At 37.5% G+C, this 19,956-nt stretch overlaps 1 protein-coding gene across 1 annotated transcript; it reads right to left on the reverse strand.

The window, feature by feature from the left end:
- Positions 1-30: 30 nt before the first annotated feature.
- LOC117296711 (relaxin receptor 2-like) lies at positions 31-17,402 on the reverse strand. Its single transcript, XM_033779753.1, has 17 exons — positions 17,291-17,402; positions 15,413-15,544; positions 14,346-14,435; positions 13,308-13,565; positions 12,422-12,650; positions 9,111-9,182; positions 7,997-8,068; positions 7,469-7,540; positions 6,754-6,825; positions 6,485-6,556; positions 4,957-5,031; positions 4,302-4,370; positions 3,729-3,800; positions 2,920-2,991; positions 1,964-2,114; positions 591-1,406; positions 31-390 (listed from the first exon to the last, which is right to left on the reverse strand). The coding sequence occupies exons 1-17, from the start codon at positions 17,400-17,402 to the stop codon at positions 217-219; spliced, it is 2,610 nt and encodes an 869-aa protein (XP_033635644.1). The 3' UTR covers positions 31-216.
- Positions 17,403-19,956: the final 2,554 nt, after the last annotated feature.

Genomic DNA, 19,956 nt, shown 5'->3' on the forward strand with positions numbered 1-19,956 from the left:
TTAGAGTCAGTCACTGCTCTGCATATGCCTCGAGTATATACGTCGTGCGACATCCGGTTTGACATTGCGCGTTGGAGTCTTTGTGTAAACAACGCACGATTTATGTGAACTTGGCGAGAAACAGGGCGCCCGCGCGCAATCAAAATGCGTTCGTGTGACCCCAATTTTAAAAGTTTCCCTGTGAACTCCTGTCTGGGTTCTCCTAAAAAGGTTCCCCTACTTCCTCATTTGTAAATCAGTGGACAGAGTTTGACTGGAATCCCTTCTTCCCCTAATCCTTGTACATAGCTTTCTCCAAGTAGACGGGCTGGTATATGACAAGGTATACAGCCATGGGTTGATAGCGGAGTTAATGGGTAAAATGAGGATCACTGTCCACGCATACATCGTCTGAAGCAAGAAATACAGAGAAGAAATTTAGAAAAGCAAAGTAGAAATTACAAGAGTTGGCAAGTTAGTCTCACATGGACCATCAGGTTTTTTTTGTCTTGGCTAATATGTATAAAAAGACTTTGTTTCTTAAGTGCAGTCTTTCCATTTAAAGTAGTTATCAATTTAAAAAAAAATATATATATAAATGAATCACTTACTTGATGAATTTCTACCAGTCCGGACTGAGCTAGGATCCCCATAATTATCACCGGTACCCAACAAGCAAAGTCGGTTCCCACAATGAACAACATCCTACAGGCCAGTTTCAACTCTTTCTCCTTATCCTCGGGCCGCTGTGACTTCTTAGCTGACGTCTTGGAAAAGATGAAGATGAAGACATAGAAGATCAAGATGAGGATGAAGCTCAAGAGATTGACGCCGAGGAAGACAACAATCGGGAAGATCCAAGCCGGTTTATTGCCCGAAGTATCTACCTTAGTGACCAGCACACCTCCTTCAGCGGACTCCTCATTTGTGACGGTAATCGTATAGTTTGCCGGTTTCGTGGACAGAGGTAGCCCCAGGCATACATTGGATAACTCATAGAAGTTGCCATTTGTAGCAGACAGAGCGCTAGCCGTGGCACTGACACCGACCGCAACAAGCCACAACACGGCCAAGACTCTGACGGTCACCCTGGTAGTCAGACGGAAGCGACTCATGAAGAACACCACACCCATGAAGCGATCGAAGCTGATGAGAGTGACCAAGAACACGGAGGCTTCGCTAGAGACCAGACTAATCACCCCGGCGATTTTGCACATGATGCTTGAGCGCCAGGAGGCAGTCTGCAGCAGGAAGTTGTTCCCGTAGTGCAGATCTGCCGCAGCGATTATGAGAAGGTAGAGGCCCATCAGGAGGTCCGAAGCAGCCAGGTTTAAGATCAGAAGCATTTGAGTTTTATTCTTAGAGCCTTGTAGTTTACTTCCTCTCCATACTAGCACTAGGAAGTTACCAGTGATTGCCAGGACCACCTACGAAAAAAGAAAGGAATCGATACAATTAAGAGTAATTAGTAATTACTCAAAATAATTTTAGCATAAAAACCTTACTCGGTAACAAGTAATGGAGATTGAGATGTTGATAGTACAAACATTGTGAGAACAGCTCCCTCTAAAGTAACATAGTCTTAATCAATATATAAAAGACTTAATTAAGACCTGCAGCCGATTTCACGAAACGCTAGGATTAATCCTATCTCAAGTTAGGACGAGTAACTTGTCCTAAACCTTAGGATAGGTTCAATGCGTCCTAATGTCTAAGATTACAGAACTTAACTCGTCCCAAAGATCCTAAGTTAGAAAGAGTTTGGTGAAACCGACGGCTGAAGCCTTTTATAAGGCATTTGAAAGGACACAAATTTGTGCAACAAGGATATTTTTTCTTTCACCATTCTCTTGCAACTTCGATGACCAATTCGTTCAATTTTTGTTTACAGATTTGTTTTTTTATGCATAATATGTTGGGAATACACCAAGTGAGATTACTGGTCTTTGACAATTACCAAAAGTGACCAGTGCCTTTAAGTTACCTGCACCCAAATGAAGGCTTTCATGACGTCCTGTGACAGTAAGCGCTGGTCTTCACATGTCAAATAAGGTGGACGGAGTTCCTCTGAGATTACATCACATACGGTGGTAGAAGAATCAATGAAGCAGCACACTGCATGATCGTTGGTCTTACTAAAAGATACGAAACATAAAATAATCAAGACTGACTCCAAAGCACTAATAATAGTTAAGACTAATCTTATCGCGATCTAGGACGAGCTACTTGCAAACTTAGGACTAGCCTTAAGCTTTTAATGACTCCTAAAGAGTCCTAGGACTATTTTAAATTAGAGTCCTAGGACTATTTTAAGTTAGGACTACCTTTGTGAAATCGACCCCAGTACTTGAAATTTATCCTATGGACCACAAGCCAGAGGTCGGTAATTTTAATATCAGGCCAGTAAACTCCTGACCGGACAAGACCCACAGTCTTGTGCTTTTCAAATGAATATAATTTTCCTCATCGTGTCACAACTTAACTTAAAAGGAAAGGAAAACAAAATGAAAACAAACGATGTTCAAAATTTGAATTCAAATTATACAAGTATAAAAAAGCAAAGTGCACCCTACCAGTCATTCCTACATTAGTTTTTAAGTAAACTTAAAAAGAAACAGATTACTATAAATTATAATCGAACAAACTGTGTATAGTTTTCTCTTGGAAGCCCCTTTTAGCACACTTGGTTTGCCATTTTTTAGAATATAATAATCTGCCCTAAACAAATATAATGTGCGCAAATACAAAAATAGTTTTAAAATATCAAAAATTACCAATTAAGAGCTCGTTAATTATCATTAAAGTTTCTGTTTCGTATCCACTACCAAAAAAGCAAAATGCATCCCGCCGGTCATTCCTACACAGAAATGTCCTTTCCCCAAAATGTTGGCCCTTTTGGTCCCCCTCAAACAAACAAAATAAAAAGTGATTCAAACTCACAGAACTTTAAGATGCTTGAAGATGTCAAATACAGAAGGGTGGATCTTCTGAAGGGGATTGCCAGATAAATACCTGTATAACGAAAATATTTGAAATTTACAGAACAATTATGTAAGTGTACCTTGAGAAATCATACTTTAAATTGCTAAACCGGTCAGTGGTTCAAATCCTGTTCTAGCTAATTTTCAGGTTTCCTTTTGGTTTACTACACTGAGGGATAAAATCATGAAATATTTATAAAGTACAGAACCAAATTTAACAATATAACTCGCCACTGGTGAGCAAAAAATAATGTGTACCGGCTACTTCTTTATTCTTTTATTCTTTTATTTGTTTTGACAGTCACTTTTACATAACATTATGAATGTATGATTTTTTTATCCAACAGTGTGTATCCCCTTGATGGTGAATTATCATGAGCTGAAGGAAGTTCGATTCAAAAGAGGGCGCTATAAGACAAAACTTTTTAAACACTTTACCATATTGAGGGACAGAATCTCTCGAAACACAGTCAAATTAATCAGTAGGTCACAGGTTCAAATCCCTTTTCTTTGAAGTGCTAAAAAGTGCACTTGGTTCTTTGAAGTGCATTATACAAAACACCCCAGGACCTATACATCTTTATGTCCCATCTGAAGGACATACAGTGTCTTGCTCAAGGACACAAGTGTCACAGCCAGGACTCAAACCCACACTCCGATTGTTAAAAACACCAGAGCTTGAGTCCAGTGTTCTAATCCATTTTATGGCCAGAACACCCCAAAATGTATGTAATTAAGAAAGAAGACACAAAAACAGGTTTTACTCACAAATAGTCCAAACTGGAAAGCCCTTGGAAAGCACCCTCCTCAAGAACAGTGATTGTATTATTACTCAGATCACTAGGTAGAAGAAAAAAACATACACAATGACTGTTAGTAATAATTCATTTATAACCACGAGAAGTTTTTCAACAGAAAAAAGCTGGGAACCCAACAATTGTTTGTTTTTGTAATGTGCTGCTATTTTTTTCAGAGATTTCTTTTGAGTGAAGTAAGAAATGTGTGAAAATAAAGAACACATTTTTAAACTAAATCAATTCCCACCATTTTCCCCCCTATCTTAAAAAAACACCACCTAAACAAAAAAAACCATTATAGAACATACCTTTATTTGTTTCAAAACTATAGGGGGTACTTTGAGTCCAGTATTCCAGCCCCCTAATCCCAACAAGTTGAAGGTACTGCATCACCCACAGCACCCTCGCCCCACAGCACCCCCATTCCCGTAGGCTGGAAGGCACATGAAAATCTCCGTCTGAGGTTGCTGGTAATTATGACAAAATTCTGAGTGTATTTTCTTGGAAACTTTTAAAGTAAACTCAATTATTACATGATACTTACAGCGTCACCAGATTCTCCAGACCCTGAAATGTACCGGGTTCGATCTCTGCAATTTCATTGTCGTTAAGAGATCGTAGGATTTGAAACAAAAATGTCACTTACAACTTGTAACAACAGTAAACCAGAAACAGTGGCCTAATTAAAAAGTGTGGGGGTGAGACACCTCCACATACTCAAAAAACACCCCATGAGATAGAGGAAAACATCATATAATTGTTTGTATGTTGAAATTGAAAACGCGACCAGTACTTTTTGAAATGAAATGGTTCAAAGATTAATTTGAGTGTGTATACAACTACATTTATACAGGATTTTAAAAATGTGACCAGTTCCAAAAGCCACAGGTTTAAAAATGCCTTTTAAAGCAGTCAAGTGTTTTAGTAAGATTGGCCTGATGCAAAATATGAGGGATTAAAAATGTTGTCACGATGTTGATCTACTAGTTTCTAAGTTCCTGATCTAAGTTTATCTAATAGATGTTGCTTTTGCATTAGGGATAAACAAAAATATAACTTGCTTTCATTCTTACACCAATGTGTATTAAGCATTGTGTCAGTACTTTCCCAAGTTCTGTGAAGAAAGACATTTCAAAGGCAAGTCACTAAGGCTGGATTTGAACCCACAACCTTTGCATTGATAGAGGAGTTGATCTACTTACAGGTCACTGAGAGATTGTAGTCCAAGAAAAGTTCCATTCTTTAACCCAGAGAGTTCGTTGTTGGACAAGTACCTGTGTAGACAGATGAACAGTAAGCTTAGGTTAAACAATAGATCTGTATGGCTTTATACAGGAGACTTCAATCTCAATAATCTCATTAGGTTTTCTCAGGCAATTTAAAAAAAAAAACTGCATTTTAACACCCAACTCATTCATTGCAATTTGAAAATGAATGCTATGTTATATCAGCATTCATAAATACCTCGGACAGTTTCGCTATTCTTATTGGTGGAGAGGCGCGTCAAGTGGGTGTGGATAAACCTTTGTTTATGACCGGTAAAAAGTGTTGAAACATGGGCGTGACACGCGAGCTTGCACCTGTGCTAATAAGACAGTTCTTCATTCCTATTCCTATTAGTCGAGAGCAACGGCCGGGACAGTCGTGCCACATCACGCAATACGCGCGGCGCACACAACATTCCCTTATAAGGAGTTGTTTACCCGAGGGCGGCGGAGGGCCTTACCATTTCATAGCTGGAGGGGTGTTGTGTTGAAAGAAATCATTGAACAATTATAATTTTGCATTATTTTACTTCTTGACCAAAAGTGTTGATGTTTTTTGACCGAAAAAGTACTTATGAATGGGAATCAAAGTGTGTTGAATCGGTTTTCAACTAGTGGTTTAAACCAGCAGAGGCCTGGTTCTTGATAATTTACCTCGACTTCGTCTCGGTAAAAATGATCAAGAACCAGGCCTCGTTGGGATTAAACAACTAGTTGAAAACCTCTTCACCACACATTGATTCCTTTATTCAACAGTCAAAAGGAGTAATTAATTTTCACCAGTTTGAGGAAAATCCTGAAAAGGAGCGTTCTTCAGACTTACAAACTGTTTTAAACTGCTGAGATCTCTGAACTGTCCGGATGAAGAGATTTGATTCTGTTGTCCTCAAGTGCCCTGAATAATACGAGAAAATTAAATTGAGACCAATAGTCAGGTTTCTCTCAAGCATTCTCACTTGGTGTATCCAAACATAATATGCACAAATTGTTGCACAAATTTGTGTGCTTTCAGATGCCGGAGATAGGCTTTATGACTGAAGCCTTTCTCAGATTCCAATGTTTGGGTGTAATTTTAACCCTTTCTCCGAAACTAGTGCTCAAAAGGGGTCATTTCAAGCAATGTTTTTATAATTTCAACAGTTCTCCAGTGCTCTTAACCAAGTATCAACTTGTGGAACAATAACAAAAAAAACACTCTCCCTTTAAAGTGAAAACAAATTTTTTAAATATTGTTGCCATTGTGTAGGCAATTTCAGACATCAAAAGGTATTTTCTAAATGTGTCACAAACCTTGCATTTGTAAGGCAATGACCGCTAATGACATTGAGTATATTACAATACCTATTGTTGTCCCCCCCCCCCCCCCCCACCCCCAAATAAAAACCAAAAAACCAAAACACCAACAACAGCGATGACTTACAAACCATGCAGAGATGTTCTATTCAAAAGTTATGGTTCTTACAGTTTATCAAGTACAGAGAGCCCATCTAGAAGTTTGGGATCCAGACTTGAAATGTTGTTTCCAGCAAGATATCTGAATAAAGGAAAACAAAAATCAAAAATATAATACCTACAAAAACAAAATTTTCTTTCAATTTATCATTAACTTTGTCTTTGTTCAAACTAAAAATATTTAAAATTTACCCAGTCAGTTTCTGTGTGGTTTACACTTGACATTTAATTTCTTTTAATTATAACGGCATAATTCATTTTGGAGCTGGGTAAACTTACAGCTGAGCAAGCAATTTGTTATCTTGCAATGAATCTTCAGGAATTTCCTTCAACAAGTTGTTCCGAAGATCACTGAAAAAAAAAAGAGAAACAGAATTAACAAAACTGAATTATTCAAATTTATTGCTCTTGTGCGGAATTCTTAAATCTTGTAGCCAAAGGCTAAATTGAGATAATGTTAACATTGAAGTAGAACAACAATATTTGACAACAAGAACAATTCAAAATAAGACCTGTTTGACAGTTCAAAATTGTCAGGATGTTCTCTTGTTTTTCCCGGTGTTCATTGACACACTATTGTAAACAAGTCTGTGAAACAATATTTTGCATCAAATTCTACCCTAGAATCAAAATTTTCTCACAAATACAACAATTATCAAAGATGTAATATTTCCCAAAGTATTGGCGATTTTTTTTTTTGGCAAAATGATGCCAAATTTTATAGTGAGGACAGAAAATTCTTAATATTTCCAAAACTAGAGCGAATTTAGCAGGTCCATTCAAACAAATGTCCACAGTAGACCATCTGTATCTGAAACCATAAGTTGTCATACTTTGTTTTGATCCCAAATATGAAATACCAACCAAAATTTATTTGATACTACAAAATGAAGTAGGCATCTGTACTACTAACACAAGAACTCTGTGCTACTTTAAAAGTATGATAACTCCATTAAATTTCTGCAATGTTAGGAAAAGTGAGTGTGCTACTTACATACAATTGAGATTGATCAATCCGTGGAAGAGATTTGGCTGTATGACTCTGATGCTATTGTTCTTGCTATAACTAGGATAAGAAAGAATTATCGAATTTAAATGTTTGATTTTTTCAAAATAATAATAACATAATATTTGCTGGCACTTGACATTTTACATGGTGAAAAGAGAATAATGTAAGAGATGTAATATACCTATACTAATGTTCCATTAGTATTGGGACTAACTTATTTTTCGCTCTAAGATTGAAAGGTATTGTTGTTAGTAATGATACTGATAATGATCATAATAATAACACCATTTACTATAGAGCCTTTTCCTAAAGTTAAAAAGCGCTCAGAGAATGACAGGAAAAAAACAACAATGGGAATGCAATCAAAAAGCAAGAGGAAAACCATGACTAGACAAAGCTTGTAGCATTTAGCAAAGAAAGTCCCGCAAAGAAAAGCCGGTCACAAAAATGTGCAGGCCAAGCCAGGCGAAAGTTACTGATTGAAAAAGTAAGTTTAGATGTGAACAAACTTACATTCCTTCAAGACGAGTGAAGTTAGTTAGGAAACCATCCCTGAAGTATGAGAGATTGTTATATTGAAGGACACTGTAGGACAATAAAAGTAAAAGTCATAATAATATTGGAGTTTTATACAGCTCACAGTGTTCACCAATAAAGTGTTCAGGGCGCAAGAAAGTAACTTTTTAAATACTATTAAGGTAACTAATTATTATACAGTGCTTTATAATGTACGTAACAAAGCACATTACATTTTAGTGCCCTGGCCAAGAACATTTCTTTAACCTCTCTCAGCTCCCTGTGGGGGAGTATGCAGGGCCCTTAAGCTCCAAAGGCTTTTTGAAACACACTATAAACCTCTACCCTCTGAGGTACCGAGCAAGATGCTTTACAGTGATTGCTAGGACACGAGTGCCTTGACCCAGATTCAAAACACACACTCTGATGACTTCATCACCAGAACCTGAATTTGATGCTCTTAACTACTCGGCCATGACCCCCTATAAATCATGTTTTGAGACTTTTGAATTATGATACCCGATTATGTTGCACCGCATGGCGCATGATAAAGTGCCACTATCATTATTATTATTATTATTATAAGGGTTTGCAAGGTGATGTGTTGCACTTAGCAGCCACTGCCAGAAACAACAAGGCAAACCCCTACTCTTAGCGATAAATGTATTTTATTCTTGCAAGTCCACTGCAAACAAGTTCTAAAACTTCCTACCAAGTCCCATCTGAAGGATGAAGCAATTATGGATAAGGACACCAGTGTTAAGACAGGACTGTAACCCACACTTTGTTGATTAGACACACAAGACCTTGCGCTTTACCGCTCTGCCACTGACACATTAAATTAATAAGTAACAAAACTGTAGTGTTTTGCATTTTAATTTTAGACTAAAATTGAACAAATAAAACGAGACCAGAAACTAATTTTAAAACAAACATTACTGAAAATTAACTTGTAACTGCTCACATTTATAATGCAAGAAACAATCATTTTAACTCCCTTGGTGGCTAGCAGAAAAATATTAGTATTGTGTCCTCATTCATGTTCACCTTGAAAAACAAAACCAAAAACAAAACACTAAAAAACAATCATCAAAATTGAAATCATACTTACATCTTCTTGAGATTGTATAACCCAAAGAATATTTCCTCTGGAAGCTCGCTGATACTGTTGCTAGCAATGTCTCTGTTAATGATAAAAACTAAGAGTAAATAGTAAAATTTTTAAAATCTACTTATTCCTGCTTAAGATTTGCTCCATAAATAATGAACCCTGCTGACAATATTTCAATCTAGACTAATGATTGAGTTGTAGTGGTTAAAAACACTAACCTGTGAGATGGTTGAGGCAACGGCAGGACGATAGCGGGCAAAACCACACAAGAATTCCAAAAAGAAACAACAACAGGTTTTTCTCCAGCAACATTCCCTCGAAATGAGCCATCTTGACAATCCAGCCTATTGGTATATGTAGACACTTCACTAGACAATGACAAATAGCGGCAAAGTTGTTCCATGCAAGCTTATATCATGGTTTGAGTGACGTCAGTGCATAACACGTATATGGCGGAAAACAGCCTACTCGTGTTTGTCTATAGCCAAACACACCTTAAAGGCAGTGGACAATATTGGTAATTACTCAAAATAATTATAAGCATAAAACTTTATTTGGTGACGAGTAATAGGGAGAGGTTGGTAGTATAAAGCATTGTGAGAAACGGCTACCTCTGAAGTGACATAGTTTTCGAGAAAGAAGTAATTTTCCACAAATTTGATTTCGAGACCTCAGATTTAGAATTTGAGGTCTCGAAATCAACCATCTAAAAGCACACAACTTCGCGTGACAAGGGTGTTTTTTCTCTCGTTATTATCTCGCAACTTCGACGACCAATTTGAGCTCAAATTTTCACAGGTTTTTTTGTATGCATGTTGAGATACACCAAGTGAGAAGACTGGTCTTTGACAATTACCAATAGTGTCCACTGCCTTTCGGTGAAACACCGAACTGTCATGGTTTGTCAGTGCTGGTGTGGAAGGAGATTCTGTCCCCGGAAATTCCGGACGTGATTTCCACTTTGATGCACACACTTCTCGCCTCAACTATTCAGATTTTTAATAGGTTTGATTTTTCATCAACCCTTTGAAACGTTGTTAAAGAAACACGTTGCCTTGGATCGGACGAGTTGGTCTATAAAAAGCGTTTAAAACCGTTTGTTATGAAATGCATATGGCTAGAAAGATGTTTTAAAAGTAGAATATAATGATCCACACAAGTATCACTCAAAATTGCACGGTTTTCTTTTTACGTCGTGAACTAACACGTTCGGCCCATAAATGGCCGACCGTGTTAGTCGACAAGGTAAAAAGAAAACCACGTAATTTCGAGGCATGTTTGTGTAGATCATTGTATTCTACTTTTACAACATCTTTCTACCCATATGCATTTTATAACAAACGGTTACAGAACGCTTTTCAAAGACCAAACTCGACCGATCCAAGGCAACGTGTTCCTTTAACTAAATTTTCGTGTTTGTGATTGCTTGCAATTGACGCAACCTAGTTATTGATGTCAGTATGCATTCTACCAATCACTGTGCCCAGGAACTTGCTTCATGGATCAAAGCATTAATATTGAACCTAACACTTGACACATAAAATGACTACCTAATATTGTGCCCCGAGCAAACTTAAAGACAGGGGACACTATTGGTAATTACTCAAAATAATAATTTGCATAAAACCTTTCTTGGTAACGAGCAATGGGGGGAGGTTGGTAGTATAAAACATTGTGAGAAACGGCTCCCTCTGAAGTGGAGTAGTTTTCGAGAAAGAAGTAATTTTCCACGAATTTGATTTCGAGACCTCAAGTTTAGAATTTGAGGTTTCGAAATCAAGCATCTGAAGGCACACAACTGCATGTGACAAGAGTGTTTTTTCTTTCATAGTTCTTTCAATCGAGCTCAAATTTTCACAGGTTGGTTATTTTATGCATATGTTGAGATACAGCAAGTGAGATGACTGGTCTTTGACATTTACCAATAGTGTCCACTGGCTTTAATGGTTAGTTCAAAGCAAGGAACCGCTGTATAAGATTCTAGATGCATCCTAGTTATTGATACCATATTTATTCTACATGCATGTGTGCCGGAACTTATTTCATGTACCAAAACATCAACATTGAATTTAACACTTGCCCCATTTAATATTACTATTTAAAATTGTGTTAAATAAAAACAAGAAACCGTTGGATTAGATTATAGACGCATTCTAGTTATTCACAATTGATACTGGTATGCTCTCTACGTACACGGTGTGTCGAAATTGCTTCAAAGGTCAAACCATATTGAATGCAAAACTTGCCCCATTTAAAATAGCTAGGGTAGATGTAGAGAATACCGGACACTAATTTAAGCCAAGGAGTTAAGTACTATGAAAGTAAATAAATCACAGGATTCACACGAATTTGATTGTTTATTACACCATTCAACTTTATTAAACTAACAAATAGAGGTCATCATATATAATTAGTGAGGCAGTTATGCAAATGATGATGTCATTATTAATTGTCCATGTTCCTTGCAGAGAGGGATTACCGAACAGTGGGTTTAGAACCAACCATTTTGTAAAAAGGTCAAATTAATTAGTATGATGGAGGTAAACTATCAGATTAACATGTTTCTATAAAGGCTTCGTATCATTATTCAGTTCAAATTAATTTTCTGGGATAAATTTCATAAATTATGTAGTTTTTAGAACAAAATAGAAACAGAACATGTTATTGTTCGGAACACATTGAGGATCCAATTCATATACAGTGTATTCAATAAACATACATACAAAAGATGTATGACCCACCATTGAAACATGTCAATGAATAAAGCATCAACAACAGTTTGTCCCGATTTAATTTGTTTAAACATCATAATGCTATAAAAATCCAATTAATTACATTAACCCCCTTTTTAGGTTGAGTTTTTCGTACTTCGTGTGTGTGGTTTTTTTTTCTTGTTTTTTGTTCGCTTTGCTACATTGTACACTGGAACACTAGATGGCGCTGTTTTAATCCTGACCCTTTTATTTTGACAGCCAGGGCTAGATATGAAAGGGTGTCCGTTACAGCATAATAGCATAACATCATAACAGCATAGCAGTATAACAGCATAACATCATAAAAGCATAACAGCATAACACCTTATTGGCACAGTGCATAACAGCTTAATAGCAACAGCTCACATCGGGTGCATACCAGCTTTACATCGCAATAGCAGCAGCAGGTGTATAGCATCATAACATCTTAGCAGTATAACAGCATAACATCATAAAAGCACAACCTGTTTGGACCTGTTTCGACCTTTTTTTGGGGGGGGGGGCGGTAAAGGTTAAAAGGGGCTTTGTTGTACGATCTAGCCACGGACTACTGCATACACCAAGCAGCCTGGCTGATCATCTGTCTTCAAGTCTCCAGCCTCAACATCGTAGAGCCTGCACTGACCAGAAGTCATGACGTAGTCGAAATACCAACACCCGCTAATCATCTTGCACCTCATGAAGCAATGCATGGGTGACTTCATGACAACGACCGACAGAGGGCGTGGGTTGGCAATACATGTCCCTTCGAGTACTGAAGCAAATGCAGGGCCCAGAGCTATTGCAGCTGTAGACAAAATAAAATAATGGTCGAGTAAACACAATAAAAGAAGAAAAAATGCACATTTGATATACTTAAATAAACAAACCGGAAAGATTAAGTACCATTATAGGAACACGTTGCCTTGGATCGGTCGAGTTGGTCTTTGAAAAGCGTTCGTAACCGTTTTTTATAAAATGCATATGGGTAGAAAGATGTAAAAGTAGAATACAATAATCCACACAAACATGCCTCGAAATTGCACGGTTTTCCTTTTACCTCGTCGACTAACACGGTCGGCCATTTATGGGAGTCAAATTTTTGACTCACATAAATGGCCGACCGTGTTAGTTCGCACAGTAAAGGGAAAACCACGCAATTTCGAGGCAAACTTGTGTGGATCATTGTTTTTCTTCTTTTAAAACATCTTTCCAACCATATCCATTTTATAAAAAACGATTACAAACGCTTTTTATAGACCAACTCCAAGGCAACGTGTTCCTTTTAAGTTTTTTAACACATATTAATATTAAAACCACTCAGTTTGGTCATCAAAGTAAGCAAGCCATTCAAATCCTAGTTTAAAATGAAATGAAGTAAGTATAAGGAACAATATACGGTTCAAAATTGACAGTACATAACAACAAAAAGCAATTAGCGTAGCATAAACAAATTCTTACTTACTTGTTGACTGAAGGCAGTATTTCATGGGGTACTCTTCGACCATCAATTCACACAGGGTTAAGGAATCTTTAGGTTCAACCCCAAGCTCATCGTCGTCCACGCTGACGTACCGGGCAATCACGGGCGGCTCGCACAAAATCGGTATGTGTGCCCCAGGGATCGATGCTTGGTCCCAAGTCACTGGTAACCCACACGCGGCATTTTTAAAAAGGTCGCTCTCAAGACCCGCTCTCACGATGGTGCCATTATAACGCTCATCTGTCAGGGAAAATAATGTGTACATAAAGTCTAACTGCAAAACAAATTTTAGTACAACATTTTTACAGAATGGCTGAAATGCTAGATGTTTGTGTCATACTTTCGTAAAAGCTGAAATTGTAACGCGTTTCATAACGTTTAAAAGGATAACGATAATTACTCGTTGTTTAAATTTGTATTTATTCATGATGTGACATTGGAGAACTGTTTCACAAAACAGTCCCCTCAAACATTCAACCAAAATACACTAGATTGTTTCATCAAGGTAAAACTCGATCGTTGTGTAAAATGACATTTCAAAGATGTAGTTTGATATAATACACAAATTTTGACTGCTTCGAGTGCATGGTTAAAACTATGACTCCCGAGGTGATCCCCGGGGCGTTCTCCGAGGGAAAACAGAACGCTCCGGGGATCACCGAGGGAGTCATAGTTTCAACCATTCCACGAGTAAAAGCAGTCAATATTTGTTTTATAACACCCCAAACAATTATAAATACTGTACTATTCAGTTATAGACCTGAACGCTACAATCCACGGACGACGCGAATACAGAGTGCGAAAACTTTTACTGTGCTGCATGTAGTGTCGTATAATCCGAAATGGTTACAGACTCATAATTTATCATCCTCGTACACGCAACGGACGTCTGGGTACTGCACGCCGTGTGCTTCGGACTAGCGCACTGCAAACCGATGTGACATATCATGTGACGCGCTCTAAACCAATGAAAAGGCAGAATATTGGTAAGGGGTGTTATAACAAACAATATTAACATACAATACATGCTGTCTCTGTTTACAAGGGTGACACGACCGAGGCAATGATTGGTTCCCAAGTCGACCTTCCACCAGGGATGCACATTGTTACCTGAAAAGGGAAAACATTTTTAAATTGATGCAGCCTATATTTAGACGATGTTCAATGTTCTGATGGTCGTGTGTTGTTTATTTTGACAAAGGCCTATTTAATGAGCCGTTGATCTGTCTATATCTACTCTATAAATCATGATCTTTTACACGACCTTCAATAACAGAAAATGAGAAAGTTGCGTGGAAATAAATCAACCGCAGAATAATTATTTCTTTCAAGCCTATTATAAAATTGAATCCGCCGACTATTTGACAGTGTGGCTGGATTTCGCCCTCCACGCAAGATTATGTCACCATACTGCAATTCTTGTAAACAAAAACAGACAGCGCCCTCTCTTGACTCCTTTCCCCTACCTATACTGAGCTCTATGGGGGAACACGCACACACGTAGGCTATACGCAGGTTTTGGCTTCGTATATACTCTCATGCACGTCAAAATTACCTGAAAATGTACATGACCATGAAGGTCATGGTCATATTGGAGGTAAAAGGTTAATATGAAAGTAGATTAAAAGGCAGATCTCTGCCGTAGTTCACGAGCCTCGAAGTGTGACGTCAGTAGCACACACTTTGCATCTGTGTGTTGCAGTCACGGTGTGGACATTCCTTTTTGTTTTACACTTTGTTTAAGGAAAATTATTCCCCAACACTGTAAATAAAACTGTGTGGACGTATTTTTACGTATTTTGTTCTTGCGTCCACACTTCGTGGTTAGCGCAAAACTAACACATTTTTGTTAATCAAGTGAATACTTTCTCTTATCTCGTGAGTGTTCTCTTATTTTATTTTCAAGACGTCAGTAGATACTAAAGAAGATACACACATGGTGTTACCGCAAACCAGATATATTATATTGATACCTCAGGTCACCATGCAATGCCTCTTACCATTAAATAACGAATGTTCGATTTTTGTGTTATCGTCAGTTTCATAACTTGTACCGAATAATTTATGGCAAAATGTTTTGCACTTACGTGTATGAGAGCAAGTGAAGAACTTCACTGTAGCTCTTGTATCACCGTCTATAGCTAGATCTGCTGTAAGGTCAACTCCATCCTGTTGCCAAGTTGACACCTGGCTTGCGTTCATTCCTTGAAGATTAAGAACTGAAAAGTTGACACAACGTCAAAAACATTCATAACACAATAAGCATTGGGAAGCGGATGATCATAGATCATTGAGCTGTTTATGTTGGTTTTGTTGTTTGTTATAGCGTACCAAAACCAAATTGTAATCAACTTATTACTTACCCTTTTTTCCTTTGAGTAGAGCTCTCATTTTTTTCTTCATTTTACTTAAGTTCATAGCAAATCACGATTAAAAAAATGAAGCAAAGAAAATAAAAGATGGGAAAATGATAAAATAAAATAACTAGTACACAGGAAAGATTTATCATAAACAATAAGCGGACATAAATTGCAAATAAAAACAGTCATTGAAACCAACGACGAACATTCTTCTTGCTTGCTCTATTAATGTTGAGTTTGCCCAGATATTAAATTTGTACTACAATACTGTTTATAATACCGAAGTCTACATTTAGATCTGTAATCTACTGGGGTTTATCTCTTCTTCACCTATAGGCTATATATGTCTATTCGAAATCGCTTAATAGGGTCACCAAAGTAAGTAGGTAGTAATTCGTTCCTTAAAGGCAGGTAACCCTATTGGTAATTACTCAATTAAATAATTATGAGCATAAAACCTTACTTGGTAACAATGGGAGGGGTTGATGGTATAAACGATTGTGAGAAACGGCTCCCTCTGAAGTGACGTAGTTTTCGAGAAAGAAGTAATTTTTCACGATTTTTTCTAGACCTCAGATTTAGAATTTTAGGTTGCGACATCAAGCATCTGAAAGTACACAACTTTGTGCGACAAGGTTGTTTCATTTCATTTCATTTCATTTGCCAGCAAACATGAAAAACACACACATGTATTAAAAAATTGCACATCAAAGATTTACAAGAAAAAGCAATACAATGGTTATAAAAAGAGGGAAAAAAATATATATAATATGTAAAAACACTAGCAAATAACTGAGAAACCTGGCCTGGCCGCGAGCAGATTATAAGGATTGCGTAGGAAACACCTCCAGTGGGGGGTGGAACACAAAACACTACAGACAAAACAAAAACAAGAACCCTGGCAGGGAAAGCCAATAGCGACAAAAAGTCACTTTCAAAGTGGCTGACCTTTTGGTTCGAGACAATAACGAGCATTAACAAGACAAAACACACCCTCCACAGGAGCTGGAATACGTATTACCCACCAGCCAAGCCAGGAAACTCAGAAATAAAAGACAAGCAATAATTTAAACAAAATATAAAATAATAAAAAATTAAAAATTAAATGTGGACCTGCCAGCTGTCAAAGTAGACAGGAAATCTGTTAAAAACAGTAATTTTAAAAGCATCAGTTCTAGCATAAGTATGATGACATTTAAGAGTGTCAGAATGGTGAGCATTAGTTGTAATAAAATTGAAAGGATCAACATCATACACCCTATTTTGACACTTGGCAACATAGGCAATGGCAAAGTAATTATATCTATTATCCAAAGAGGAATTTGAAGGCGTTCATTATAAGGCAACTCGCCTCTAGAGTGCAGGCAGACAAGTACGCGCTAAGATCTTTTGAATCTTTTGTTCTCTCTTGTTTTTTCTTTCATTGTTATATCTCGCAACTTGGACGACCAATGAGCTCAAATTTTCACAGGTTTGTTATTTTATGCACACATGTTGAGGTACACCAAGTGAGAAGACTGGTCTTTGACAATTACCAATAGTGTCCAGTGTCTTTAAATTAACTGTACTTATCGTAGTCTTCATTTAGATGTGTAAACCACTTACATGTTAGCTTGGGGCACCGACAGGAGGAAAGCGGGCAAAGCCACATGAGAACTCCGAAGAGAAATAATATAGAGAGGTTTTTCACGAGCATCAATTCGTCGTAGTAAGCCATCTTGACCACTCACTCCGCACTCATTCACTGGTATATGCATTGGAACTACCTCTTCTAAATAGGTGGATAAGTGTGCCATGCGATGTGACGGTGCGCCGAGTCAGCCAACCAATAGGGGCTCGACACACGTTTGCCTTGCTGGGTTGCCACCTTAAAGAGTTCCAAGCATTCAATAATATCAAGTGGAAATACAAATTGCAAAAAACTAAAACAGCAAACTTCATTTCTTTTTTATTCCCATTAGAAAGCAATAGGGGTAAACAAAATATATTGTGGTTGAAGATTAGTTTAAGGGGAAATCTGTTGAATGCAACGGGAGCATCCCAAACTCTCCAAATGGACTGAGTATGACGTCATTAAGAGGATCACTCTGGTGTCGGGAAAAGGAAATAATTGCTCTGTAAAAACATTTAGTAAAATTTAATTGATCACTCTACGTAATTTGGATTAAGGATTGTAATATATAAGATTGCAAAATACAAAATGAAGTTCATTTCTCGCCAACACCATTCTGCATTCAATTTGAAAAAAATATATACATATTATTATTATTTCCAGTTTGAGGAACAATTATAAAGTGTCAGTCCTCTTTCCGGGTGCCGCGGTTATTTCAATCTCAGTGGCCGATTAAGGCAGGAAAGAAAAAATGTGCAGCTGAAACAAACTTTAAAACTGAAGTGTTTTTGTTCAGAATTGCCAACTAGGTCAAGACAGGATGTGTGTTTTTTAAGCCTGGTGTACAGCCGGTAGTCGGAGTGGATGGCTATACCTTTAAATATTGAGTTTGAATTGCGAAATTGATATTTACGGCGGCCTAGAGCCCAATTTAGCACGCGAACGAGTCGGCTATAAATTGCTAACGTTTATACAATATTGAGTTGGATGGAGAACAAAACATTTACGGCGGCCTAGAGCCCAATTTAGCACACACACGAGTCGGCTATAAATTGCTATAAATTGGAGCTATTAAACTAATTTGTACCCAAGGCAGCATGACTGTACAGATCGCCATATAATTTTAGTCCTTGGAGAAAATTGTCGATTTTTATTATTAAACCTCGATCAAGCATAAAACATGTTTTAAGAGTTGGATTTCTGAGTGGGGACTGTATAAACAATACCAAAAAAACACACATAATTTTTGTATTCACCAGTTCCTACTTTGAGAATACACATTAGCTCCGACTCTAAAGGATGTGTGTACTTTATTGGGAGTAGAAAGCTTTCCTTCTAATATTACCTGCCTTCAGGTGCTGTGGTTTTAAAGGCAGTGGACACTTTTGGTAATTACTCAAAATAATTATTAGCATAAAACCTTTCTTGGTGACAAGTAATGGGGAGAGGTTGGTGGTATAAAACATTGTGAGAAACGGCTCCCTCTGAAGTGCCATAGTTTTGGAGAAAGAAGTAATTTTCCAAGAATTTGATTTCGAGACCTCAAGTTTAGAACTTGAGGTCTCGAAATCAACCATAAACGCGCACAACTTCGTGTGACAATGGTGTTTTCTTCTTTCATTATTATCTCGCAACTTCGATGACCGATTGAGCTCAAATTTTCACAGGTTTGTTATTTTATGCATATGTTGAGATACACCAACTGTGAAGGCTGGTCTTTGACAACTACCAATAGTGTCCACTGCCTTTAAAGAAATGAGTAAAACAATGTCACGAGAATACGTTGTACAGGCTAAAGTTATTTTCGTGACCTGTTTTACTCATTTCGACTTTCCATCCCGTTCATGAAAGTTGTATGATTTTAATTTTGAGCATAACCACCACTCTGCCCCTTAATCAAAGAGTGCCCCCATCAACCGTCCACGGTTTGATTGGGTAGTTTTTGCACGGTATGTTTTTACAGTTATAAGTGTGGGGACGTGTACAACTGCTTGTCATTGAGCATGCATACACTGATTGCTTCATTTATCAGGCGTTCGATGAAGTACTTGTTCAACCAAAAATTGCCTATTGCTATAGGGGAAATATTATGCAAGTGTTGGTTTAACAGTATATTAACCCCTTGTCGAAATTTAGGGGAATTAATCACTCAGCGCATTTCGGTGCATTTTGTTTGAGTTCTTTCAAAATGCAGCACGAAATAATTATCTGTGTCATATTTTCCACCCCAAATCACTGTGATTGTCATTATAACAAATCATTATATGAATATAATTGATGAGGATGTAAACTCTCTGTATTACCACTGTTCAGTGATCGAATTGTACACTGGACAACTTGCCCGAGTCAAGCAGTTTTTGTGTCGGGCCGTTAAACTCATGATAAGACAAGTCAGGTGGTCTTTCCAACTGTGTAACAATACCACACCCTGAATAATATTGTGTTCAAATGTCGGCAAGTCTGTTTAAAGAACCTCCAATTGTATTGTCTACAAAGTGTGCTGTACCCATAGAGATTAATGGGACATGCTCTCTTACAATGTCTTAATTAGTACTTGTAAAGCCATTTGACACTTTCTGAACAGAACAAAAATTATAAGTTCACAGGTTACTTACAGGGTTTACAGATAGTAATGGTAATAGACTTCCCTTGAAAAATT

Source organism: Asterias rubens, chromosome 11 (assembly GCF_902459465.1).
Source record: "Asterias rubens chromosome 11, eAstRub1.3, whole genome shotgun sequence".
NCBI classification, from domain to species: domain Eukaryota; kingdom Metazoa; phylum Echinodermata; class Asteroidea; order Forcipulatida; family Asteriidae; genus Asterias; species Asterias rubens.